This window comes from Lonchura striata, chromosome 14 (assembly GCF_046129695.1).
Source record: "Lonchura striata isolate bLonStr1 chromosome 14, bLonStr1.mat, whole genome shotgun sequence".
Lineage (NCBI taxonomy): Eukaryota > Metazoa > Chordata > Aves > Passeriformes > Estrildidae > Lonchura > Lonchura striata.
The window spans coordinates 16,338,917-16,366,673 of NC_134616.1; the positions used below are offsets into that span (position 1 = coordinate 16,338,917).

At 46.6% G+C, this 27,757-nt stretch overlaps 1 protein-coding gene across 2 annotated transcripts in view; it reads left to right on the top strand.

Moving 5' to 3' along the window:
* The window catches only part of LOC110467886 (vascular endothelial growth factor receptor kdr-like), a 124,503-nt gene that overhangs the window by 35,777 nt on the left and 60,969 nt on the right, over positions 1-27,757 (top strand). For both annotated transcript variants that reach the window (XM_077786581.1, XM_077786582.1), the window contains exons 3-9: positions 869-1,071; positions 11,839-11,966; positions 16,110-16,269; positions 17,544-17,680; positions 19,095-19,254; positions 20,019-20,136; positions 22,376-22,551. In XM_077786581.1, the coding sequence (XP_077642707.1) occupies positions 869-1,071; positions 11,839-11,966; positions 16,110-16,269; positions 17,544-17,680; positions 19,095-19,254; positions 20,019-20,136; positions 22,376-22,551 (1,082 nt within the window). The remainder of the gene's footprint in view (positions 1-868; positions 1,072-11,838; positions 11,967-16,109; positions 16,270-17,543; positions 17,681-19,094; positions 19,255-20,018; positions 20,137-22,375; positions 22,552-27,757) is intronic.

Below are 27,757 nucleotides of genomic sequence, written 5' to 3' on the forward strand. Positions count from 1 at the left end.
ACTGAAAACCAGTTTGCTACAAAAAACACCATCATCTTCACCTCCTAGGCCTGTGTGGTAGCTCTGGTCCATCCCCAGAGCCCTCAGAGAGAGCTCCAAGAGCTCCTGCTGCTTCTGATGGTTCCAGCACCTCCAGCTGTGACTTAGATCAGCTGGGAGCTCTGGGTCCTGCAGCAGGTGACATCCAGGACCCACTTTTTGTCCTGAATTCCATGGAATTGCATTTTTCACGAGCTGTGCTTGGACATCTGGCAGCAGAGGAGTCAGGTAGGAGGAATGTGCATCCTCTGCCCTCCTGGCTTGATGTTCTGGCTGTTGTCACATGGGAAATTGGAAAAAATGTGTCCTGAGCAGATATTCCCAGATTTGTAACCTGATTAGTTTCAGCCCTTCACAAAAATCAAGACTGAGTCACTGCTGATTAGGCAAGAAAGGTGATGAAAAATTACATAAATATCCTTCTCTCTCCATGCAGCCTCAGTGCAAGAAAATATACATTAATTTAGCCGTTAAAATATGCAAAGTCCTCCACCTTGAACAAACATATAATTTTATCTGATGCTTTGTAATGTTTGAAGTAGTTAAAATACAGTGTTATAAAAACAAACTTGTGTTCAGGCGGTGTGTTAGAAGAGAAATTAAACTTTTCTCCAGGAGTTTGCTGCAGCTCCCACGGAGTATTTCAGGAATGTCTGGGGAACAGTGTGGGGTGATCCAGCTCAATTTCTGATGGGTGGAAGCGCAAACGCTCAGCAACCTTCAGAAATTTTTTGGGAATGACAAGGGTAGGAGCACTGGGAACGGTTGGCCAGAACGAAGCCCCAGTTTTGCCTGAATCCTGTGTAATTTGGATGTGTTGTGCTGGCAGGGGAGCCCCGTCTGTGAGCTGGCAGCTGAGGGAGGACAACCCGCGGGTGCACGTGAGCAGCTGCCGCGATGTCCCCGGGCTGAGCTGCAGCCAGCTTGTCCTCAGGAGAGCCACGGCCAACGACACTGGCTACCTCAGCTGTGCCCTCAGCAGCACCCCCGAGCACCAGGGGCTCGTGGCCAGGATCTATGTCTTTGTCCAAGGTAAGAATTCCACTTTTTAAATGGTGTTGGGCTGTGGGAGCTGCGTGAGGCAGAACGAGCAGTGCAGGAGCTTCCACCTCTCCGCTGGCCCAGGATGAAGCAGCAGCTCTGGTGCTCTGAACAGACCAAACCCATCTGGGTTTTCATGGCAGCTGAATTCTCAGGGACATGGATGTGAGAACCAGAGATTACCCAGCCTGTTCAGTTCCAGGACTTGAAAGCTGGATTGTCCCATCAGTTTTGTGTCCCAAGTAACAGATTCTTCCTTAGACATCCTTCCTTTTAAGACTAAACCCTTCAGTCCTAAAGGGTTTTGCTGTCACAGTGCTTTTCCAAAGATTCATCCTTAATGCTCAAGCCCTCTCTCTTTCCCTTCCTCCCCAGGCGTGGACCTTCCCAACAGGATGCTTTGTAATTCCTTCCCTCCTACACATTTGTCCTTACATCTGTGAGACATTCCTAGCAGAGCTGGGTGACTGCATCGGATATATTTTTCTGTAAAAAATGCCCCAATGCTCATTTTTATTCCCTTTGAGCTGCCTCTGCCCCACATTTCAGAATCATTGAGTTCAGATCCAGGAATTAATGGAAGCAGGAACTTCAGAAGAGCACGGTCCTCTGTGATTAAGTGAATGCAACCTATTGAACCACCATTCCAATAATGGGAATTTTGGTTAGAACATTGCCCCCAAATGCTGAGCTTTTTTCAAATCTGCTTGACAAATGCATTACTAAACACTGAATCATCTTGAATCTTCCAAACTGAGATTGTGACTCCTAAGATGAAGCTGAGCTGACTTCTAGTGCCTTGAATAGATAACACAAACTCCTCTGGTGCTGGATAGGCTCAGCCTTCACATCCCCACAAATACTCATGTGAATGAATTAATTTCATTTTCCTAGTAAAAGCTAAAATGTGGTTCTTTGAATCGTCTTACACAAATGCTGCAGAGGCAGTGAGTTTGTCTGATGGTATTTGTGGAGTGCTGCAAACCTACACCTCCAGAAGACACAAATCTTTGCTGTCAGCTCTGACTCAGGGTCTCAGGGTGTTGCCAATGATGGTGAAGCAACACAAGGAGTGATTTCCATCTCCCAGGGGACTCTGATATGCCCACACAGCTAAATTCAGCTTTTGCACCTCCAGGTGAACACACCTGATTGATTCATGTGGGTGACACTTTCCTGCCTGTTGAAAACAGTCCCTTTTTACCCTTATCCTGCTTTCCCAGCAAGTTTTCCTCTAATTGGAAAGTGGCTTTTTGGCATTACTTCTTAGTTCCTGAAGTCATTTTTTTTCTCTCCCTTTCTATTTCCTTTCTCTGTTTTTTTCTTGGTGCTCTGGTTGCTTTATCCACCCTGGTTCTTGTGCTGAACTGTTTCCTTTTCCCATTACACCCAGCTCAGATGCCCCAGGTCCAACATTGTTAACCCAGCCTGTCCCAAGCTCCAGGAAATTCAATTCTCTGTCCAGACTCAGTGCCCTGGCTGCCTACCCAGCCCTTCATTACTCTGTGGCAGGAGCATGTGCAGGAAACCTTGTGGATCTTTTGGGACTGCCTGAGCACTTTCCTGAAGAAAATATCCCAAGTTATGAAATGCCTCACCAGGGATGCTCTTAGAACAGAGCTGATCTAAAAAAAAGACAGGATGTCCTCCTGCTTGCCAAGGTTCTCCTGACAAACAGCACAAAATCACCCTCTCAGGTGCACTTTAATTGTGTCCAACGTCCTCCCTGCTCTAAAAGCTCTTACTCAGACTCCTGTGCTTGAAAAGCTGTGGAAGGAAAAGTGGGTGGAAAATCCCCTGGCTTGTCCTGTGCACCCAAAGCAGGGCTCTGCCCCAGCAGCTCAGCCCAGGAGCTGCAGGTTCCTGCTGGGATATGGCCTGCCAGGCTGAGGAAGCTGCTTGGCCCTGCAAAATTGAGCTATTTATGCCTCAGCATGGATCTGTCCTCAGACCATGCTCTTCCTGCCATTCAGTTCCTGTGGATATTTGTTGGAAGCCAGCAGGCTGTCCTGGGGATGAGGAAACTGCTTTGGACTTAAACAAGTAGTTCAGAGCACACCTATGGCTTTCTTCAATGTTTAAACATGCCTTTTAAAGGAAATTGCTGTGACAGTGTCTAGGCAGCACTGAGAAACCCATCAGCTGTCTCCACATGAGGGAACTCACAGATCCCTGGCAGTGCCAGACAGGGGTGAGGCCCAAAGCTCATCTCTGTGGATGTTTTATGGAGAGAGCAAGTGCTCAGTGGGGTGATTGTGAGGCTGAGCCAGGTGGAGACAGAAAATGTGGAGCCAACCCCTGAAGGCTGGAGATTCCTCTGAGGCTACAAGCCATTTTTGCCAAAAAAGGAAGGGGAATGGTATTTTTCCCTTCATTCCTGGCCGGCTGCTCGACACCAAAATGAGAACATGATTGTGTCGGAAGCCCTGATATTGGCCATCATTTCCTGTGCTGCCTCCTGTTCGCCCAGCCTCCCTGGAGGGGTTTGTGAGCCCTGGCAGGACCTGGCACTCACAGCTCTCCCTGTGGGGTGGTGGAGCTGTGACCCTGCACATCCCTGGGGTTAGGAGGGGCAGCTGCCACCCCTCAGCTGTGCTTGGGCACTGAGGGAGGCACAGCTCAGGAGCTTCATCCTGAATTAATTGTCCCCGAGGCCTTTTCTGCATCCTGCTGCAGCTGCAAGTCCCAAGGATCATCATTAAAAAGGAAGACAACCCCTTCTGCTGTTGCCCATCTCCCTGTTGGAAATACAGAGTAGCCCAGGGCTGGAACAGAAATAGTTGGGAGTTCTTAACTGAGTTAATTCTATCTCAGCTCTGAGGGATAATCTCTGCAGGGAAAGGCAGGGTCTGGTCCCACACTGCAGGGGCAGCTCCATGGAAAATGCTGCCACAGCCACCCAGACACAGCATCTGCTTCCATCTGCCTTCTGCAGTTACCCCTCCTGACCAAGGGACACCTCCTGTGAGAAATATCCTCATTTACTGCAGCCTTTGGGATCCCCGTGCTAAGGGACAGGCAAGCTCTGTGAAAATACAGACAGTTCTTTTGACAGTGGTCCCCTCAGTGAGTTATCCACTGTGTTCTAATACTGAATCCAAAATACAGCACTGTTCCAGCTAGAAAAAAACTATCTCAATCCCAGAAAAAACCAGGTCAGCATCCACCCCTTATTCCATATCTTTTCCACAATGCCAGGTCCCACATCCCACATTTTCCAATACCCCGTTGCCTTTCCTCTCTCACATATACACACAGATATCATTCCCAGCACATATAAAATTTAACATGGCTTAGAGAAGGAGATAAAAAGGGACAAATCAAGCAAAGATTCATTCCACCTTCCCAAAGGGCTACCCCAGGCACCAGTCTAGACAGGAGTCAGGACTTGCAGCTCTCAGCTATTTGAAATACTGTTAGTGTCAGCAAAGTCAGAGTCCTGGGGGGGTCAGCTGGAAGAGCTCCTGGCTCAAATCCTGCCTCAGCTCCATGTTCCTCCAGCAGCTCCTGTGTCACAGGCAAGGATCTGCTGCACATTTTGTACCCCTGAGTCAGTGATCAGAGCAAGGAACGAGCCCACCCAGTCCTGCTGCCTCCACCTTGTGTGACTCCAGTGCTGAGGTCACTGGAGCTGGGCACGTCTCACCAAAGAGTGTCTGCATAAGTTCCTCCAGGTTTCCAAGCTAGGATTCCTGCCCACCCCCAATGGCATTTGCTTTGCCACAGCTGCAGGGCTAAAAGAGGCACCTCCTCAATGTATGGGGCCAGCAACATCCTTCAGCACCTTTTATGCAAAGCAGGCCTGTTATTCTATTTCTTGAAATAATTATGGCCATGATAGAGCTGCTTCTCAAATAACTGCTTCAGAAACACCAGTCCCACCTCCTCCGAGTGCAACAGGCAGAAAATGCTCTGTGTGAGTCCCATGCTGGCTGCCCACAAGGGGCTGAGCAGAACAAGGTGGATTCCCCCATTCCTGCTCATTCCAGTGGGTCTTACTTTGAACACACAAACATTTTAACAGTGAACAGTTACAAACAGTGAACATTTGAACAGTGTGTCCCCACCCAGAGCCATCAGCTGCTGGTGTTTCACCACCTCAGTGGTGGTGTGAGTGAGGAACACAGGACTGAGGGAGTCATTTGCTTCCACATGTTTGGTTCTCAGCTCTGGTGTTTACAAGAGCAAAGGAAATCGAGAAGATGCTCCCACAGAAAATTTGAGTTCTGGCTCCTTTTAAAGGAAGGAACCATGTGGGAACCATGAAGACACCAGCCACAGTGCAGTCTTGCCAGGAGTGCAGAGCATGGACTGGAAATCAAATTTGAAGCAAGACTGACATTTTTATGGAAGCATGAGTCCTGCTGAGGCCATTCCAGAGAGAAAAGGGGGATGCATCCAAGCACAGCTTGTCCTGCTGGAGCATCTCCCTGCTGGTCAGCTCCATGGAAGGGCAGGAGTGAAGAGTGTGGCCCAAAAGAGTGAGGAGAGGTGGTCCAAGTGCTGCAGCAGGGTGGAGTTCACATCAGCCACAGCCCAGGGATGAGCAGACACATTGGCCTCATCCCCTTCCCACCATGAGTTATCTGAAGAGGCTGGAAGTGCATGGAAGAGCCCCTCAGCTGAGATCGTATTTTGTTTTTGATGTTCTTTGAAGCTGACTCCTGCCTCCTTAATCCTCTTGACAGTTCGCAGAGATAATCTGAAAGTGAGAAACAGAACTGCAGGGCTGGGTGACAGCTTTGGGCTTCGGCTCACTTTTCCCAAGATTGTACCAGTGGGAACAGAGCTGGAGCTGCATTTCTTCTTTCTTTGAGGCTGCAGACTTGCTGCCAGACCTGGGCCAGCTGAGATAGGCAGCTGCTGAGCTGTGTGCCCTGCAGATAAAGTGGCTGTCCCTGCCCACAGCAGTGCTGGGAGGGTTGGCTGTACATCCCAGCTCAGTGTCAGAGCACAGGGAACACAGGCTGTGCCCTAGGGAAGGACCCACGAGGATTGAGGGCTGCATCCAAGGGAAAAACAAGATGCTTTTAGCTCTGAATTAAGGCATTCAGTATCTTCAAATCACATCCTGAAGGGTCTCACTTTAAAGCAGAGGAGACTTGAAGGACGCAATGAGTGAGCAGTGCCAGTTCAGTGACAGCTCCTGGCAGCCCAGCAGGGAGAGAGGATCCCTCCTCATGGATCAAGAATTTCTAAATGAAAGCCCAAAGGCCAGAATCACACACACTTCTCCCACTGCTTCCTTCCTGGTTTTTATCCACTCAGTAGCTGCTAATTGCTGAACCTTCCCCAAGGTGGTGGATGTGTTCTTAATGGGACTTCAGGTAAAGCTGGGGAGTATTTTCCACGTAGTCAAACCTGCCTAAAATATGGTGGGGGAGTCAGAATCTATAAATCCTTCTGCTCCTTGAAACATAATTCTAGATAAAGCATGGAGGCTTCTTTTTCTGTGGTGTTTTGTTGTGGTTTTTAAAAAATAAATCTTTCCATTTTGCCTTTATTTGCTTGGCAGCAAGAAGCATTTTGCTTCTATGATTTTTGAAGTTAACACTTTTTAGAGTAATATTTTTTTCTCTACAAATATTCCTGTGTTCATAACAGTAATCTCCAGGGGAAGAATGCATTTCATTTGACCAAAACAGAATGCTTCATGTTGACTCAGGATGGCTTCTGGGGGTTTTGTAGTCACTTTTGTTTTGCCTAAAGAGAAAATATTCTGCTTTCTGTTTAATCTAAACATTCCACCACCAATTCTTTTCATTGGCCTGCCAAACTGAAAGGTCTTTTATTTTTCAAAGATCCAGTTTCAAAACAAGTGCCTTTATAGGAGTTACTCCTGTACCTAGAGGCAGCTTTGATGGGTCACCAGGGGGAATTCAGCAGGCCAGTCTGTTTCCTTGTGAAGCTTTCCAAAATGCTCTGCCCAAAGTGTCACTGCACTGCTAATGCTGCTATTACTGTAAAGAACAGCTTATAAACCTCCTCTCGATGCTTTTTGACCTTGATGAAGACAAACTTCATGGAGGATTATGTCAAAACGTGAACTTAAAGAACCTGTGAAACTCTGCCCAGGCTCCCTAGCTTAGGTATGGCTGAGTGCAGAAAATAAATGATAAGGGCAAAGGAATTATCTTTATCTGGAACAAAGAGAGAGGCAAAATGAGAATGTTGAGGAATTTCACGGACATGAACAGCCGTGAATGGCTGTCCTCAAAGGCCATGTAGTGCTCAGCATCCTCCTGGGCTGGCAGCACCTGAAGGGAGAGGCGATGTCAGCTCCGGGGCTGTGAGACAAACACCACCAGACAAATCGCTGTCACGGTGCGGGAATGAAAAAACCCCAAATCCTGTATAAAATCCTCTGTGTGTGTGTGTGTCAGGACGAGGTTTCAGAGGCACAGACTCGGAAATAAAGAGCTGTAGGAGAGATTGAATCTACAACATGCTGAGGGCAGCGCTGAGGGGTTGAAGCCCTCGGCTCCAGGCTGTGGAGGCGTGAGGGGACAGCTGAGATTGCCCAGCTGGAAAGACCTCCCAAAGCTCATCTCGAGCAGCAATCCATCTCCTCATGGACACTACGAACATCTCGATATGAGGGGCTTCAGTGCCTGAAGGAAAACAATGTTCTTGTCAACACTTAGAGCTGCTTTAGTGCGCTCCGTACTCGCTGTCTGTCTGTCCCCGGGGCCGGGCCCATGCCGCCCCAGCCTGCAGCCACGGCTTCCCTGGCTGTGGGTTCGTGTTCCTGCCATCCCTGCTGGGCAAACAGCAGCACCCTGGCCTGCCCGAGCTTCCTGCAAACTTCACGGACCGGGGGAGCCACAGTCTGAGACCCATGGAAGGAGCCTTTCCCCTGTCCCGAGCTGCAGCTGATAAAGTCCCCACCGCGCTTCAGCTCTTGTCTATCTTCACGTCTAACGAGCTTTGCAGCCTGCAGTAAATCATTCTTTTTAATTATCTTCTGGGAGCTGCTGGGTGTTTCTTTCTGGGTGAAATTCATAGGGCATTTCACCTTCCCAGCTCAGCAGGAACAGATGTGCCAAGCGACAGGGAAATGCTCTGTTTTCATAGGGGGTTTCTTTGCTGAGGAATTTCCCCTCAGAGTTCAGTGCTGGTGACTGTGGAGAGGACACCTGCATTTCCCATGCCGCAGCTCTCCAGATTGCAACACTTGAGTGCAATTGATTTACACCACCTGGAACTGGAGGTCTTCCTCCAGGCTGAGGTTATCATTTTTAAAGAAAAGTGACCCTGTCCCTTTTGTTTCAAGAAGTTCTGTCTCTGAGAGACTTTTTTTACAAGGAGTTAACTGATTGCTGGTGGACTGGAGGTGGTGAGCATGGTTGTAAAGCTGGCAGTGACACTCCTGATGTTCCAGCAGATCATTTTTCCACGCCACCATCAGTCTGAAACTACTGAGGGGTTTCAAGAAGGATCTGGTTCTTTGTCTGCACAAACCATAACAAAGGTATCAGCTGGCAGTTGATTAGCTCAGAATTTATCCTTTGCCATTGTGTTAAGCCCCAAAGCTGAGCCACTTCATATTTGCTTATCTGCTAAGTGAGCAGTCCAGCTGCCTGGAAAGTGCTGGAAAGTCTCCCCTTCCCAATGGTATTTCCTTGCTCCTGCTTAGGAGGGGGTTTGGAGCAGCTGCAGCAGGACACACAATGCTTGAGCTTTTTGCTGTGTCCTGGGGCTCTTTAGTGTTTGATGACTGAGATATTTGAGGCTGTCCTATCCCTGGAAGAGTCCAAGGCCAGGCTGGATGGAGTTTGCTGGATGAGTGAGCTGTGATGGTGGGAGGTGTCCCTGCCCATGGCAGGGATGGAACTGGATGGGCTTTAAGGTTCCAACCCAAACCATTCTGGGATTCTGTGACATTGTGTTTTCCTTTTGCACAGAGTTCCACAGTTAGGGAGGGAAACAAAGCCTCCCTGGCCTCAGAGACAGACCCAGGTGCTTGACCTTCCCCTGCAGCTGCCTGGCCCTGTCACTGTCCCCTGATGGCCAGAGTGCAGCCCTCACCTCCTGGATGGGTTCTCATGGCAAACCTGTAGCAGGGCAGCCCTACAAGCTGCTGCGACAGCAGCACCCCCATTCCAGGAGCTGAAATCACAGAATATTCCAGCTTGGAAGGGACCCCCAAGGATCATGGAGTCCAGCTCTTAAGTGAATGGCCAAACAGAGCTCAAAACCACAACCTTGGCTTTATTAGCACCCTGCTCTGACCAGCTGGGCCAGTCCCAGTGGCTCTCACAGGTATCCATCCACAGGTATCCCACCCAAAGATATCCCCACCTGTTTAAGAGCTCTGATATTGCAGATGGAAACAGGGAGGGAAAAGCCCTTTCATAGGGAGAGAACTCTCCAGGCTTGGGTATAAACTGGACAAAGCAGTGAGATAACACAAGTCACTAAGATAACACAAATCACAGCTATCTGCTCTAGGATACCTCACTGGCTTAGCAAAGAGGAGAACCCATAAAATGGAAAATCTTTTTCTCCTTTTTAAACACAGTGAGAATGATGCCCAGAAGACCCAACACCCACGAGTGATTAACAATCACCACAACTGAAGCCATCCTTTCCTTTTCCTGATCTTTATCACCCAGAAACTGCCTCTTGCTGCTCTTAAGTGCACGATGATTTTAAGATACCATCAAGATTTCAAAGAGTGATTGTAGAAGGCCAGATTTATCTAGTTTGGCTTCTAATTCAGATTGTAGCTTATCTGGGATAGCTTATCTGCAGTCCGTGGTTGGACATGTGGCAATTCAGGAGCAGGCTGCTGTTAAAAATCAGTTAGGACTGAAATACAGCTTCTGGCACGTGCCCTGCTTCCCTTCCCATTAGGTGAATCAGTAGCAACATACCTGTCCTATTTGCAGCTGGAAAAAGGTAGATTAATTTCAGATCTCTTGTGAATCTGAAAATTTGGTAGAGATAAGTCTTGGAGTTTGGAAAAGATGGTGGAGAATAGGGTTAATTTTATTTTTTCCTGAGCAGGAAATATTTTTGAGACATTTTATTCTGTTTTGACTAAGATGCATCAATCATTGCACGGTTCAATATTTTCCTGCCTTTTAGGATTATTTCATATTTGCTTAGCTGCCTTCTTTTGATTTATGTTACTTCTTAAACAAACAGTGATATTCTGAAATTCTTTCTAAAAATAATGGCAGAAATAGTTTTAAATTCAGTGCTTCCATCTTTTCAGTCAAAATTTGATCTTGAATTGTTAATAGTTTGGTATCAGGAAGCAAATTGTTTCCCCATCAAATTTCCTCTTTGCCTGTATCTTTATCCATCCATCTTATACCCTTTTCCATCCATTCCATACCCTTGTCCATCCCCTGTCATGTGGCACATTCCTTGTTCTTTCCTTTTCTCCACAGGACAAGAAATAATTGTGATTACATTTCCCCTGATGCCTTTTTGCACTTTGTTGCAAGTACACAAAAATCTACTTTCTCTGCTTTTTCCTATCACAAATAACCCAATGATGTTCTTTTAATTATCTGGTGTCTTCTTTTAAATAGAATAAAAATATTGTCACATTTGATACCTCCCAGTGTGGCTCAACTGGAGAGCAAGACTGAAGAGGGATTAAGCTGCAGGGATAAACACTAAACACATTTTAATAATCTGACTCAACAGGAGAATTTAGAATTTTTGGGAAAGTGCATGAGATACTGGACTGAGTATAAATATTTCCTATTTGTTTTGGGGCTTGGACCAAACTACAAAGTTATGGTTCAAAGATTAGGTTTCTCAGCTCAAGGCTTGATAGAACCAGGGCCTGCCTGACCAGAAAGTTCAGATGTGTATCTGAAACTTCCTAAATGTGGTGAGATTAGAGATCTAATGTTTTAATTCTAATTAATCTCTCTCACATAACATTTCCTGCAATTCCCTTATGCCAAGGCACAGCCAGAATAAACCAATGGCATGGAAGAAAAGCTGGCATAAAAAGACAGTGCTAGAAATTAGAGAAATCATCCAGATTTTGGGTCTTTATCTGCCTTGGGTTCAGTGCTCATGCTCAGCCCCTTGTCCCAGGTGCACACATGAATCCCACATCTCTGGTCCTTGCACAGTGCCCTGAGTGCTTTTTGTAAAACACCATCATCACCTCACACGTGGCCTGTCACACTCACAGCTCCAACCAACACTTGCTCTCCCCCTGATGAAGCCCATGGTTCCTTTTGTCTGCTAAGGACAAAATTCCCAGGTCTCAGGGCTAAAATGAAGCTCCAAACCCCACAAAAGACAGTATGGCCACTCTGACGTGTCCATCCCTGCCTTGGTGTGGTTGGGGGTGAAACTGGGGTGGGTTGTGGAGCAAAGGAGCTCCAGCTCTGCACCAAGCTGATTTTCTGAGGGTTAATTCCAGCTGACAACCCTTGGGCACTTCCATGACATTCCTTAAGCAAAAGTTGTCATCAGTCAAGAAATGCATATTGATATCCCCAAATAAAGGACAGGGGAGCCCCCAAGGCCCAGAAGTATCTTAGCATCCTGAGCTGGTAACCCCTGCAGTTTTCATGTGTCTGCACAGAAATGTGCTGTTCTGAACAATTTCTGGATGAATGTGGGGCTAAATGCAAGGAATTGGTCACTGGATCCAACCCCAGTGGCAGGATGTCACTGCATGTCCTGACCCCAAGGAAGCCTTTCTGGGCAGCTCAGTGCTCACACTGCTGTGCCCTTCCAGTGACTGAGCAGTTTTCCAAATCCATTTTCTCTTCCTTGCAGACAACAGGAATCCATTTGTGGAGATGCACCCGGAACACCCCGACATCATCTACATCACGGATGATAAAAGAATAGTGGTGATCCCCTGCCGGGTCACCTCCCCAGACATCAGACCCAAGCTCACCCAGGTAAGACATGGCTTCAGAGAAGCTCAGTTCAAGGTCTGGGCTGCCAATAAAGTGGGAAAACCAAAAAATTTAGATGTATAAAGCTGGGTAAATTCCATTAAAAATAGCAAAGAGCCTGAAAATCCAGAAACATGAACCTGTTCTCGCAGTGTGTTACTGTTGAACTGGGTAAAAAGATTTTTTGGGGATTAGGCTGAGTTTAGCAAATTTGTTTTTGTGTTGTGGCTTGGTGTTCCTCCATAAAATTGGCAGAAGTAGATGACAAAGCACTGTTTTCTGTTAAAATTCCTTGCATAACACCTGGCTCTCTCTGAAAGGTTCTCTCTTTATACCTTGAACCTCCTTAGAACAACTGCCCATTTTTGCTTCATTTCATCAATTCAAACCAAGTTTCAGCCTTGGGAATAGATGGCTCCAGCATCTATCCCTTTGGCAGCAGTTCCACCTGAATGTCAAGGTTACTGCACAGTCTGTGCAGGCCAAGGCTGTTTGGGATAATAAAAATGGAAATTTAAGGTCTGGGCCCTGATCAGTCAATGGAGTCACTCATTTAAAGGGCTTCAGAACTGCTCTCCAGAGTAGCCTGTCATGGAGTGAGGAACAGGACAGAGGTCTCCTGGATCCAATCCTGCATTTTACGTCAGGAATTCTGTGCCCTTCCCTCCCCCTGCCAATCTGATAGCTCAGGAAATCCTGAAGGGAGCAGGAGCTCATCCTGTGCCCCTTTTCCAGTTCTGGAGGGACTGTGAGGGATGAGGCTGTTCTGGACATGGCAGAGAGGGGTCTAAGCACCTCTGCTCCTCGTGGCAGTTCCATGCCTTCGATGTCCCCTTCTCCTGGGAGGCAGCACAAGGAACCATGAGGGACTGGGACAGGGCTCCAGCTCCTGCTGGGACCCATAGCATGCTCCCCGTAGAGGTGCAGAGGGACAGCAGGAGCCTTTTGGCTTTGGAGATCTCTAATGTTAAATTTCAGCAGCAGCGATTAAAGAGGGGAAAGAGGCTCTTCTCCAGTTATCATTTTAGTCTGGACAAGTGTTACCACCTTCCTCCTTGGCTACAAAAATGAAACATCCCTCTCTGATTTGAGCCTGCTTCACCAAATTCATGGCTGGAGCAGTGCTGATGACCCTGGCAGCATCAGGGTGGCCTTGGAATTCCCATCTCCACGTTTTTTATTGATGGGCAGCCCTGCTTTTCCTGCTTCCCATCTAAATCCCAGTCATTTCTCCAAACACAAACTGCAGCCTGGCTGCTGGAATGAAATCTACACCTAAATCTTTCCCACAAAAAGCTGTCCCCAGAAGGTTTCCCCCTCCAAGACTGAGCAGCTGGGGCTCAGGGCAGAGAGGCAGAGGGTGGGCACGATTCCCAAAGGAGCTGGGAGCTACTGGGATGGTGGCACCTCGGGAAGCTCCGGGATCCAGCTGTGGAGCTGGCTGGGATCCCACTGATGCCTTGCAGTGCCTGCCTGGACCAGAGGCCAGACAAGGTTAAGATAATAAAGTGGGTATTTATTAAAGGCCTTCAATAGGTTCGCCTTGGGCAGTGAAACGCCAAAGACACACCCAGGATGGATGATGGTCACGAGTTTTTCAGACAATTATAAGTTTAGTCCATTTACATATCAGGGGTTAATCCTCTAATTACAGCTTCAGGCAATGAAGTCATATTCCCCCTGTTTGCTCCCCCCCAATTCACTTTTCTTGACACTTTTCAGGGACTGATGCAGTAGAGTATCCTTGAATCTCAGGCCTAGAGGGATTGTTTTGTCTGGCCAAAATGTGAATACTGTTAACTCACACTCTAGATAGAGTTTAGAGTTTTACACTAATGCAGTACAGGGTTGGAAGGATATGAAAGCTGAAGTCCTAAGGCAGCACCACAGTGCCGAAGTGGCGGCTCCTGTGCCAGGAGGAAGCAGGGCAGGACAGGGGCGGAGGTGAGCATGGGGGAGGAGAGGTGAGTCAGGCCATCAGACAAATTTAGAACATCCTCTCCTTCCAAATTTAATCTCCGGGAGACAACTGGAGAGGGAGGACAACACTTCAAAGGGAGGAAAGCCACTGTGATTTCCTTCGAGCAGCATTGACGCTTTTTTGTTTGATTGTTTAAGTAGGTATTTGTGAATATTTTATGAAGATGTTTAATCTGTGTGTGGTGTTGAAAAGGGCCTCCTGAGTAGGGTTATATTTTCTTCCCCCTTCCCCCAGGCATCGGGGAGCAGAGCTGCCAAACCCTGAAGTTCAGCTTTATCACATTTTATTATTCTTGTGGAAAATGGACTCTTTGCCACCATAAATTAAGTTCCTTATGTTACCATTATACTTTTAAATCATTGCACTCTCTTGAAACATGCTCAGAGAAAGGTATCTCTTGCTTATACTAAGCAGATCCCAGCTATCTCAATATAGCATCTTTGTTATTAATAAACTCATGCTTAAGACACATAGCTCAGGCTTTTAATTTTGCTCAATGTGATTTTTAATTCAGGGCAAAAAAAGCTTTTTCAGTCATGTCAGATTTGTTTAGTCACTCATCTGGTTCAGTGTGCATTTGCCACTTCCAGCTTTGACCTTCATGAGTGCTAAAGCATGATTAAGCCTCAGGTTTCAGATCTCTTTCTGTAATTTTTCCTATTTTTCCTCATGGTTCTAAACAGAGATGCCACAGCTTGATTATTTCAAAACCATTTACAAGAGATCCTTGTTTCCTACTGCTGTCAGAACAAATGCTGCTCCAAAAGACAGCGACTGTCTGGCTGTCCTCTCTTCCCCATGCAGCATCACCAACTCCTCAGCCAGAATTCCTTTGGGTTTTGTCCATGCTGGAATTGTAACAATTGACCCAAACCAAGGCCAGCCTGGTCACTTGTGTATCCAGAGCCCCAAGCTTCAAGTTGTATGGAAAAGGAGGATTGTTTAAACTGAATCCAATTTAGCTGCCCTGCCAAACTAGAGTCCTGACTGCTGGGAGACAAACAGGAGCTGTACACAGCAGGGATGGGAGCAAAACTGTTCCATCAGGGGTGAAATTCCTGCTTTCAGTCCCTTGTTAGCTCCCAAAGCTAAAGCAGGGTCTCTCTGAAAAGAACTTCCCCTTGCCTCACCTTTGAGCAGCCAGGATATGAGGAGGAGGAGGAAAGCAAATAAAGTTAATTAACATGAGGTAACTTCAGGCACACTGAGGTTTGCCCAAACGTTTCATTTTTTGGGCAGAAGTGTTGTCAACACTCCCAAAGAGCATCCTCAGTCCTAAAGAGCTTCCCTGTGTCCTGCTGGGAAAGCCAGAATTACCTGTGCTTCCATTCCCCCACCTGCACACCTGAAATGGGGCATTTCAGGGAGCTCTTTTAATTTCACATAATTTTTTGTGCATCATAATCCAGGATTTTCAAAATTTTTGGAAAGTAAGTTGCATTCCTCTAGCAAATAGAGGATTTCCCTGTGTGTTAATAATAACAATAAACTGATTATTGCCCTCAACAAAAGCCAAGCTGCTCAACACTGATATTGTCCAAGGGTAGACAAAGGAGGGTTCATTCTCATTAAATAAATTTTTGCTCTGGTTTGTTTTCCACATTTGCCTTTTCAATTCTCACTTCTTCCTCATAAGAAGAGCTGAAAGCGTTTTTTAAAGAATCTCAGAACATTATAAGTATTTGTGAATTTAGGACAAAAAGTGCCTTAGTCCCTTTATTTCTGTGATTTACACTCCTAAATCACCCAGGCTGCTTCCATGGAAATCCATGGGGTGCTCTGAGCGTGTCTCCCCACCTTCTGTGGAATAGAGAGAATCTGGGGAGTGCCCACAGACCAGAACTCATAGATAACCACAGGTGAGTTAGTGAATAATTCTGGTTTTGGGAGAGTCTCACTTGGCACATATTTTTAAAGTACAATGAGGAAAATTTGTGGTAGCTCCATGTGGCACTGGGAGGAAATACCTCCGAAAAGATCACACCCCAAAATTCATATAAGATGGGCATATAAGAGGGCTTTTCTGTTTGCTCAGACTGCTGCTGCTGCAGATCTGTGTGCACAGAGACCCCAAAGCCCGGGGGAAGGTCAAAGCCCTGCCCTGTCCCTAAGGCAGAGCAATCCGAGGGGAATGGGATTCTCACTCCTTGTCTGTTCCCTTGCAGTACCCTTCTTCTGCAGAGATCAACTTCAGGAAGATGGTGTGGGACCCCAAGAGAGGCTTTGTCATCCCCTCCCACTCCTTCGTGCCCTCTGGGATCCTCACGTGCTCGGCCCAAGTCAACGGCAGCGTCTTCAACTCCTACTACATGGCCCAGAGGCTGGGTGAGTGCCAGGGAGGGCACAGAGCCCGAGCCACTGGCAGCTCCTGGGTGCCATTCCTTGCTTAGGCTCAGTTCTGTCTGATAGATCTCCCTGGGCTGCATCTGTAGCAAGTCCAAGCTGGAATGCTATAAGTAAACTTGTTCTTCCTTTTTTTTTTTTTCCCTTATTCAATAGAACTTGGATTGGAGCCACTCCTGGTTTTGAAAAATGACCAAGTGCTGAGGTGGTACAAAACAGGAGTGTTTTATTCAAACCCCACCAAGGCTTTGTTTGCTTGGATTGAACTGTATTTACATTAAAACAACTGCTGGGTCAGGACAAAGCAAACAGCAGCTTTCTTTTTGCTTCTGGTCATTAACCACGTGTGATCATCGTAGAAAAACCTCACTACACTGATAATTCACATCTTTGCTTTTTATAGATTTTCTCTTGGTGATTTACTATACCATTTCCCTTGGATTTACTGCTGAGCTTCAGCTCATAATTAAAATCTGAATTTGAAGCAACTAAACATTAAATTTTTGAGTGCTGGGCATTTATATGAAACCAATTAGAATTTATTTTTCTTTTGTTTTCCATGTATGTTCTTTATCTCCTCATATATCTTCTACTTACATGGACTTCATTCCCATTAGCTCATGGCATCTTTCTATACAGTCAGCACTCAGCCTTGAACAACAGGCTTGTAAATTTGCGTGGCAGCCAAATAGAAGTCCTGTAAATCTCTCTCTTTCTCCTTTTTATTCCTTGTTGGAGTAATTCTTTATTAAAATTATGAATGCAAACCTACAAAACTTCTTACACCATCCCTCTGCAGCTCAAAAGAACCCAGGAAATCCCTTTTTGTTATGTGTTACTGTCAGTGGCCAGGTGTGATTTTGGCATGGGCACCAAAAACTGATGAAAGTTCAGAGCTGATGTATTCAAGTCATTGATAAATGTGTAAGAGCAAGACTTGTGGATCCCACTGGGGGATTTGGGGATCCCACTGGGGGATTTGGGGATCCCATTCTGGGAGGAAAGGGAGCTGGGCAGGAGAGGGCAGAAGAAACACATCTCATGTCCAGCAAAAGAGGATCCTCTCATTCTGAGGCCCTCCAAAGGAGGAGTCACCTTTGGAAACTCTTTTCTGTGGAGCTGATGAGAGGGTTGGAGCTGTGGCACGTGGAAGAGCAGCCATTCCTGACTGTGTCCATGGGAGCAGGGATACATTGGTGCATCCCAGACTGATGCAGGGAGTGCTGCTGGTTACAGCTTTGCCTCTTCCATTGCAGAGGGTAGAATACAGAACCTGGCTCTGAAGGCAAGTGCCAGAAAGCTGCTGGTTGGAGAAACTCTCAAGCTGGAGTGCAAAGCAGAGACCTTCATCAACGGGCGCATCGAGTTCATCTGGACGTGTCCCCGAGGCACAGTGAGTGCATGGAATCCCTGTATTCCCCCTCTTCCCAAAATCCACAGGGCTGAGAAAACCTAATTATTACTTACTCTGAAATTATCCAACCATTTATAAGCCTATCATTGACTGAACTTTATGTCTGGATGAATCTAAAATGTCTCTGCCCTACTTGAACCTGCAGATTAAGCTGCAAACTCACTAAAAAAACCCTGGCAAGAAAAGCCAGGAGTGTTTCCTTCTTTTTGGGAAGAAAAACTCCTTCATTCCTTCTGTCCTGGCTGTCTCAAAGTGACAAGTCTGAAATGCAGGTTGTAAGCTGTCAATCTCCCCATCTATTTTGGTATTTATGAAGTAGGAAAAAGCACAGGAAAACACAGCTGAACCTGTGGAAATCATCCCCGAGAAATGAAATGTAAATTCTGAGTCTTGAGCTTTCTTTTAGTGCCAAATTTGAAGTAGAAGAAAGAGACTTAACATTTGAAGTGCCGAACCCTCTCACTTCTCCTGGAAAAAAAAAAAAAAAACAACAGAGAGGAATCATTTCCCAAATCGGTTCATTTGTCAGAGAGTCTATTCTTGGGTCTGTTTGGTGCTGAGAATTAAAATAATTTTTTTTTCTTTTTAGTTCAGCAAAATACTCCTTGTAAAGAAGCATATAAGCCTTTTGGGAAGGTGTAAAATGTGATTCCTAAAAACTGATTAATTTTGATTTGTTTCCTTAAAAAAAAAGAATGTCTGAGTTTGTTTCAGTGAGGAAACTACAGGAAATATAGCATAGAATTTATAGAGGTCCAAGCACTACAGTTTTACTGAATGAATTTGGTTTCCTGAACTCCATATGGTGGAAAATATTAGTTTTCCTATGAACTCTCCTTATATTTCTAACATTATAAATGTAAAACTTCCTGGCCAAATCTCTGGGATCAAAAATCCTATCGAAAGTGATAATGTTTTCTAAAATTCCCCAGGAATTTGCATTGGCACTTGGCTGTCATAATATATTATATTTCTGTCATAATATATTTATTTTAGAAAGCAGGAGGTTTTTAATACAGAAAAAATACTGACTGTGACCAAAATAAATTTTAAAACCCTCAAAACCAAACCCTCGGAGCACAGCTCTGACCCTCCAGCAGCTGGGATTTGGTCCTGCAGAAGGGCTGGGATGCATCCCCTTCTTTACCTGCCCAGAATTCAATACAAAGTGCCACATTTCCACTCTGCTTCTCTCTCTTATTAGACTTGATAATGAAACTTCACACAAGAGCTCTTCCTGCTGATCTGCCTTTTATATTATTTATTTCAGTGATGGGGAGATGTGATTGTTTTGATAGGAATCACTGCTTTCTTTTACTGGCAGCCTTGGAAAGGGTGAACACAATAATCCAGTTTAGGCTGCTTTTTTGACCCTGTTTTTTGTGACTCCCAGCACCCTCACCCCAGGAGAACAATGGACCAGAGTGATGTCGTGTACAAAGTCGGCAGCAGCCTGATAATTGAAAATGTCACCATGGAAGATGGGGGCCTGTACATCTGCAGGACATTCAATGCCACCAGGCTGGAAGCCAATGTCACTGTCACCGTGTATGGTGAGTGCTGCAGCCAAACCAGGATGGACCAGGAACTAGCAGTGTTCAGCTTAGAGGATAATGCCAGGCTGTAAAATCTGTTCATTGAAATGGCACTAGGGAGAAAGTCAGCCACTAATCATCTATAACCTCTACTTAGTCAATGAGAGTCAGCTCCCATGTTTCAAACAAATTCAAGAGGTACATTTAGATGGGATATTGGGAAGGAATCCTTCCCTGGGAGGGTGGGCAGGCCCTGGCACAGGTGCCCAGAGCAGCTGTGGCTGCCCCTGGATCCCTGGCAGTGTCCCAGGACAGGTTGGACACTGGGGCTCGAAGCAGCCTGGGATAGTGGGAGGTGTCCCTGCCATGGCAGGGGTGGGAATGGATGGGCTTTAAGGTCCCTCCAACCCCAAACCAGTCTGGGATTTTGTGATGTTTGAGGGAGCTGAACTGTTTGAAAAAGCTGGCACCAAGTGTGGTTGCTGAGGCCCTGGAAAATCCGTCCTGTGGGCTCCACATGGACAAGAGATGCCCCAGGCACTTCCCACACCAATCCAGGGGTGATGCAAATGCATATCCTTGGCTTTCCACATGAATTCCTTCATGTGAGAGCAGCCCTTCATGGCTGGGCTGCATGGGGGAGCTGAGGGAACTGAACCATTTGGTTCTGTGCAGGTCTGTATTGGAAAAAAACCCATGTGGGAACAAAGCAATCACAGGTGTGAGCTCTGTGCTGTGGCAGAGCTGCCATTCCAAGTCTCCCTGCTCATTTCTCTTCCCAGAAAAGCCCTACATCACGGTCTCACACAAGAAAGGGCCTTACTACGAGATTACCTCAGGACACAAGTCCCTGAAACTGGCTGCCAAGGTGGATGCCTTTCCTCGGCCCACTGTCACCTGGTGAGTGCCCCCAGCAACAGCAGGAATGCCTGAGTTCCTTTAGGAATCCTGTCTGGAATAGATCACCACCATTCCTCAGCACACAGGTCAGGGATGGGAGCTGGGAGTGCTCAGAGCTGTGGGCTGAGCTCAGCTGAGGAGCTGTGGCTCTGCTCTGGGCTCCTGAGCTCTGGGAGCCTGGGCCAGCCACCCCTCATTCCCAGGTATTATCATCACAGCTTTAATTGAAGGGGTGGGACCACAGTTGGGCTAAAAACGATTTATTGCTCACATCAACATCAGTCTCAAAGGCCATGAGATATAAAGAGCAAGCAGTTGGCCACCGCTCACAATAGTCACAAGTTCTTTGTTACAAGACAATATAGAACTTTCTGATCCAATGGACAGTTGCACAAAGTTTATTTTGCTTTCTAACCTATCACCTTTGCTCACTTCTGCTGCACTGTGGATACTTTTATTCAGTGGATGAAAGTACACACAGATGCTTCTATTATAACATCTAAACTCTCAGCTTACTCTATACAATTATATTACTACACTATAAACCCTTCACCATCTCACCCAATACAGTTTCTTACTTACTTAAGGCATATTCTTACTTACAACTATAGAAACATAAGTTTATAATTTTTCTGCTTAATGTCGGTGTACTTTATTTTTACATCAATCCAAGCTTCTCCCAAGGCTGCAAATCAAACCCTTCAGTGTCTGTGGAAGTTTCTGTCTTTCCATTTCCCACACCCAGGCTGTGTTCTTTTCCTAGCCATGCAAAAAATGTCCCTGAAGGAAAAAAAAGTGTGTTTCACTTTCCCTGGACACAGAGTGATTTCGGAGATCCAAGGAGAAAGCTCTCAGGGAAGGGTTTCCTGCTTACCCCCAGCAGCAGTGATCAAGCCTGCAAGGGAACAGGGGCTAACAGGAAAAATATATTTATTTTTAATATAAGAAATTGTTTCTTTCCAGAACTTTTAAATAATGTCCTCCAATCCTGTGCCAGCAGATCCTTGCATTGAATCCTCCTGAGCAGACCAAAGGCTTCACCAGGAGTGCAATAGATCTGCTAAACAGGAGAGGCAACCAACAGCAATTCCAGGAGATATTTGAGTCTCTCTTTGCCCTTTCATCACTTTTCCTCTCTCCTGCTCTGTCTTTAATGACCCCATCCAGTGCCTTTTACATCTTTAACTGCATTAAATCCTGTGGGACAGCTGGCAGGGGTGTGCCTGTCCTGGCAGAGAAGATGGTATTTCCCTGGAGCACCTGCCCTGGGCCAGCTGAGAGCCTGGCAGGCAGAGAAAGGATGCTCAGGGCTGGCCTTGCTGCATTTTATTAGCAGTGAATTAACATGAAATCCTCTAATTTTAGTGAAACAGTGCCAGGAGGTGTTTTTAATTGCTGCTGTTATTTAGGGATGGGGATGTTTTGGGAGCTGAAGTGGGGACTGACCCCTTCTCCCTGCCAAGCCTTTGCTCCTGCGCTCAGCGTGCAGCTCTTTGGTGGCTGCCTGGGACCACCAGAGCTGCCTTCCCTTGGAACCCCAGCTGTTGATGTTGGAGGTCTCTCAGAATGGTTGTTTTTATGACTGCAAAGGAAGTTTCCAGCATCCTCAGGCAGTGGGAGATGCCCCAGCCTCCTTCCACCAGGCCCAAAGCTCCGTGTGTGGCAAAGCCTGGCCTATTTCCTAACCATAAACCTGCGTGTGGGGTGAGCAGTGACGAGGAGCCTCTCCTGCAGATGCTGCTCTCCTGCCCTGAGGGAATATTCCAAGCTGGGAATTCCTCACTGACCTCCCTATGGACCAGCCTTCTCTAGGTTACAGAGTTTAACTTTTACAGAAGCAGTAAAGGCCCACAAAGACATCCTGAGAGACAATTTTGCTGAATTAATTTCTTCCTTTAAACTGGTGACACACATTTTGCTATTCCATGATTGCCCACAATGGGTGTTGCCCATCCAGCTTCACTTGGGGGCATTTAGATCATAGTTGAGCATGTGAGAGGCACTGTTCATTCAGATAAAATAAAATAAACCACTTTTTTTCCTGTGTGGAATGAATCCATCCCACAGCACTGGAGATGGTCTGGTGTGGAAGGATAACAGGAATAAATATCCAATCCAAGCAGTGATTCTGGACCTGCATTTCCTGTGCTGGGATGACCCTTTATTCCTCTAATGTGGGTGACAGGGTTTCTGAGGGTCGACAGGGACTTGACAAGCCTTGATGGAACTTCCCAAACAGGTACAAAGATGGCAAACTGATCAAGGACAACCACACCTGCTATGAGCCAGATCCACTGAAATACAGACTGGGAATACGAGATGTGAGACCAAAACATGCTGGGAACTACACCATGGTCCTGAGCAACCCCAAATACGGCCTCTACAAAAACCTCACCATGCAGCTGGTGGTGACAGGTAAGGACTTGTTGTGTGTAATTCCTTCTGCTGGGTTAGTTATCCCATGTTGTGTGATCCTGCTGCGCCAGTCAGCAGGAATGGGTGGCGCTTCCCAGGGTTTAGCACTGCCCAGAGATCATCACATCCCTCAGGAAGCACTGAAGCCCTCATTTCAGCTGCTCTGAGAAGTTGGTGTGACCCTGAGTCTTGCAAGTCCCTTCTCCTGGGACACTGCACCTCCCACAGCCACAGCACTGAGTGCCAGCTCCACACAGGGAGGTGGAAATGCCTGGAAAGGGCACAAACATCACATTTTTATAGCAGCTTGGGAGGATATTGAGCAGAGAGGTCTTGGGACAAGTTCCCAAGAGAAGGGCTGGAAGTTTTATCCCTTGAGATTTAAAAGCAACTTGGGCAAAGCACTGGAGAACATCTGCTGGGACAGGAAGGGTCCCAGTGGGGCTGAAGGAAGGAACTGGAGGAGCTGCCCTGGCTTTTATGTCTGTCCATCATCCTGCTCCAGATCCATTTTCTAACTCTGTAATTTCTGTTCTGTCACTTCTCTTCTGGCAGCATTTGAGGGACAAGTTCTTTTTCAGGGGAATTTGAAGAAAGCCATGGTATGCACTGAAGCAGGTTCACATGCCGTAGAGGGAAAATAGATATTGGAATGCCACTTATTAGCCTGCCTGGGTGGATAATGCAGGGCAGAGCCACACTGTCTCTTTGTACATCCACTGCCTCTTTTAATCCATTGAATTTGGCAACAGAGATTGAATTATGAGGCCAAGTAGGAGGTCAGCAAAAGTTAGCTCTGCTTTCGCTTTATATTTTCCACTTGGGCAGTGAGTAGTTACTGAAACAGGTTTGCCCTCTTTACTGGAGTGAATTCTTCTTACCCTCTTTACACTTAAACTATTCTCAATTGTCCAATTTTTATATACTTATGTATTGTTGCTTCCAGCGGTTGTGTTTTTCTCATTTCACCTTTCAGAAAGGAAGAATGCCTAAAAAATAGAGAACTTGTCACTTAAGTGCATGTGACCTATTAAAAATTTTAAATAACATATGATAGCTTAAAAACCTGAAATAAGACATAAATTAATGGGTAATTTAGGAGAGGAGGGAGCCAAGAACATGCTCATGGTCAGGTCCTGCAGCTCAGCTGAGCAGGAGGAACGTGTTAAGCTGCATAATTTGTCCACTTGAGATTGTTTTTCCACACAATGGTTTTGCCTCTTCAGAGAACGGAAACGTTTCAAAGGAAGAGAAAATTAAGAAAGATAATAAACTATCTTGTCAAGGTAAATATTGCTGTTTGCGTGCAGAAGGGAGCGTTTCCTTGAGGAGCCGCCGCTCCCCAAACAGGCAACCAAAAACAAACAGAGCCTTTTTCTATCAGCAAGAGGCTATTTCAGGATGAAACCACACCAGCACAAGCTTTTCATGTTCATGTTGTGTCCAAGCTTGGGGCATCCCATCCCTCACACAATGCTGCTCATCCTCAGCCTTTCCAGGGATCAGCCCAGCAAAGGCTTCATCAGCAGTAATTATTTAATTGCAACCCCTCCATTCTTCAAAGTCCAGCAGCTGCAGGGGTGTCCCCAGCTGTCCCATGGTGATGCACAGGAAAACCACAGAGAAAACCACAAGTGTCCCTTTTCTGGTGACAGGAAGTCAGGGAATGAGAGGAGAACAGGGAAAGACCTGCCCGGGGTGCCGTGGGTGGAAGCTGAGGCTGCAGACAGGGAGGGTTTGCTTGGCTGCAGCAGGGTTGGCACCCAGCACCCAGGGAATCCTGCCATCCCTGCAGCACCCAGGGAATCCTGCCATCCCTGCAGCACCCAGGGATCCCTGCCATCCCTGCCAGGCTCTTCCCTGCAGCACCACCCTGATGTGCTCTGTGTGAAGCATTCAGCCCAGGAGAGACTCATTTTACTGAGATTCATGTGGGTAGAGCCTAAAAGGGCAAAATGGGCTCTTGAAGCTGCTCCAAAATGCCCTTTCTCTTGTGCTTCCCATCAGAGGGCAGGGACAGCGTTTTCAGGAGCTGCTTTTTCAGATTTGGGTGTTCCTTTCAAGTACACTCTGAAGCTCCAAAGTGAAAGCAGATTGGAATTCCTCCCTTAACTCCCCACAAATAACCTGGCACTTTATCTCCAGCCATCATGACTTATACCTGGGTATCACACCTGAATATATTAAATTGCTTGGAGTTTCAGCAGACTCTGAGACAAGAGAAGGAGACCAAAGCACACTCTGTAGCCCCTTTCTGCAGGGATTATCTGAAAGAAACCACCTCTGAGCTGGAGGTGTGATTAATGTCTCTGCTCAGAACCAGAGGCAGCCTGCAATTACTGAAGATGGGATTTGAACACAGGGATTAGTGGAGGTGATGGGAAAATCCTCTTGGGCTTCAAGTGGACACATCAGTCCACTTGGATGGAGTATCAGTTTGGCATTGTGTCTAAAATGTGGAGCCTGCTGAGTAATAACCACATACCCTGAGAGTGAAGAGCAATTTCTGTTTGAATAACAGCATTGCTCCCCAAATCCAGGGCCAGCCTTTCATTTCAGAGGTGAATCTAAGAAAGGGAGTGAGTTCTGATCCACACTATTGAAGAGAAGAGGAAAAATTACATAAGCAGACTTTGGAATGAGGAGAGAAATGCCATTTGAATGTTTTCTGTTGCTGCATGGGGACACTGCAATGCAGAAATGATCAGTAATCACACAGCCCCCTCTTCTGAGAGTCTCTTCACAACAGTCCATCATTAATGTGCCCCAGGTACTCAGCTGGCACTCAGTGTGCTGTGACAAAGCCATCAGCTGCATTTTTGTGCTGGGTGCAGAGGAAGTTCAAAGTTTAAATTATTGTGAATTGTTTTGCACAAACAAAGTATAAACAGCAGCAGAGCTCGCCCTTTAGATTGCTCTGTATTAATTTTGGCAGTGAGTTTATTCACTAATAATGGCAGCAGAGGAGAACCCTTTAAGCAGGATGAGACCAAGATCAGAAGTGCCCTGCCTGAGCCCTGTGGGCAGTGTCTCTCCTGACCTCACTGCTGAAGCTTTCCTTGGAGTCACCTCCTGGGTATTTGACTGGGAGAAATCCCAGAGTTCTGCCCCACTGTGGGCACAGGGTGTTTCACTCCACAGGAATGAGTCAAACATTAGGAGCTATTTCCCTATTCAAAGTTCAATTTGGCCACAAAAATGAGGAGTACCTGCAGAGGGATCAAGTGGAGAAGGAGCAAAATGGGCAAATAACTCCAGAGCTGCAGGGTGGGAATGAGAGAAAAAGGTCCAGCAAGGAGCTGCCTGGCCTGGAGGAGAATCGTGCTGCTATTCCAAAAATGCCTCTGTAAGAAGTGGCTTAGCTGTGCCTCTGGTCACCCCTGCAGCTGGAATTTATTCTTGCAGGAGCACATATCTCCATGTGGAGTCACCTTGGCTCATTGTAGGACTCAGGTCCCCAGGAGGTAGCTGATTGCATTTTCAAAACACTCCTTCTTTACATATTTACACATCAAACACTGTCCAAGAAGCGGCGGGTTGCTGTGGTTTTGTTTTATTTGATTAAATTCTTACTGAGAAAAGCTTCAAGAAAATAATGTCCTGAAGAATTTGGAAGGGAGGGAGCAAGGAGAAGGAACAATCCTAGCAAACAGCTGGTGGCTCAAAATCTGAGCCAGCTAAGGAGGAGAAATGTGGGAGAAAAGAGTTATTCCAGGCTGGAGTGCAAAGCAGTCTCAGAACTAAACATAAACAACGCCCTCAAATCTATTTCTGGCCAAGCAGACTGTGTTTCATCCTCACCCTTGTCCAACTCATCTGCATCCATCAGGGCTCCTGCTGAGCCCTTTTGGAGCAGCCAGCGTGCTCTGGCCACCACCTAGGGAGTGAGGAGAGTACTGAAGCACGAGTTAATTCAAAAGTGGGATGAATAAGCTCCTTCACCACTTTGCCTTTCTTCTTTGTCCCAGAGTTTCTCTCCTGTGCTCCCTCAAGGCTCTTCCAGCAAATATTGCTTTGGGTTCCAGCTGCTCCAGCCAACTGAAGTTTCATTCCCTCGTAGAGTCCTTGATCCCCCAAGCTTGTGTTGTATCTGTAAGAAAAGCAGGATTAAGGGCTAGAAATAACCTCCACAGCAGGCAGCAGAGACTCAGGCTCCTGCAAATTCCCCCTCTCCTGGGAAGGGCTGGAACAAAAGGGGTGCAGGGTACTGGTCACACCTCAATTTGTTACCAGGCAGGAGCAGCTCCACAGCACTGAATGATGCACACTGGCCTACTCTGCAGTCAGGCCAGCTCTTCATATTTTGGTTTAAAAATCAAAGGCAATTCTGTGCCTGACCTTCCTTGGCTTGTAAGGGATGAGTGGACATCAAAGGAGTCCCCAGTGATCTCCACAAAAGCCAAGAAATATGTGGTAGAGAACAAAACCCCATCACCTCCCCCAGAAGAGAGAAGGGAGAGGGGAAGGAGCCTTGGGGATGAGCTCAATGCATCTGGGCTATGCCAGGGCAGAGGAAAATTGCTTTTAGGGTGGAGGATCTCAGCTCCAGCCAGTGCAGGAGACATCCCACAGTCCCTTGTGTGTGGAAGGGTCACTGAAATCCCTGAGCTGAACACTGAGAAAGAATGATTTTGGATTCTTGGTGAAATCCAGCTGATGTTCAGCTGAGGGACTGAGCCATACAAATGCTGTCCCTTCCCCAGGGTCCTGCCAGGGCTGGGTTTCCTTTCTGGAGCACATCCAGCTCCTGCCCAGCTTCTTGAAGGAGGAGCCACTCAGAAGAAGTCAAAACAGAAAATTGAATTTTCCACCTCCTGAGCCAGCTGAGCTAAACTAGAAATCCCAAAATAAAACCCATCCAGCCACTGTTCCAAAGTGTTTTCAAGTCCAAGGCTTTGCTTTCCTCCTGGGTTCTGGAAGCAGTGTCTGTAGCCCATGGATGCAGGACACAGTGCTCCAGTCCATGCTTCCAGCCTCAGTCATCAAGCACAGGAGGAGAGAACCAAATTTTTCTGGGGAATTTATGAAAGAAAAATGCAGCAGCAAAAGGAGGCTGCAGCAACCCTTTCCTGCACATTTATGAACAAATCCTGAAGAGTTTTCTCCCTGATATCATCCCAACCTGTACACTTGCAGCTCCCAGGAGAGCCCCTGATGAAAAAGTCAGATGAGCTATTTTCATTTTGCTGGAAGTGGCCAAAGCAAT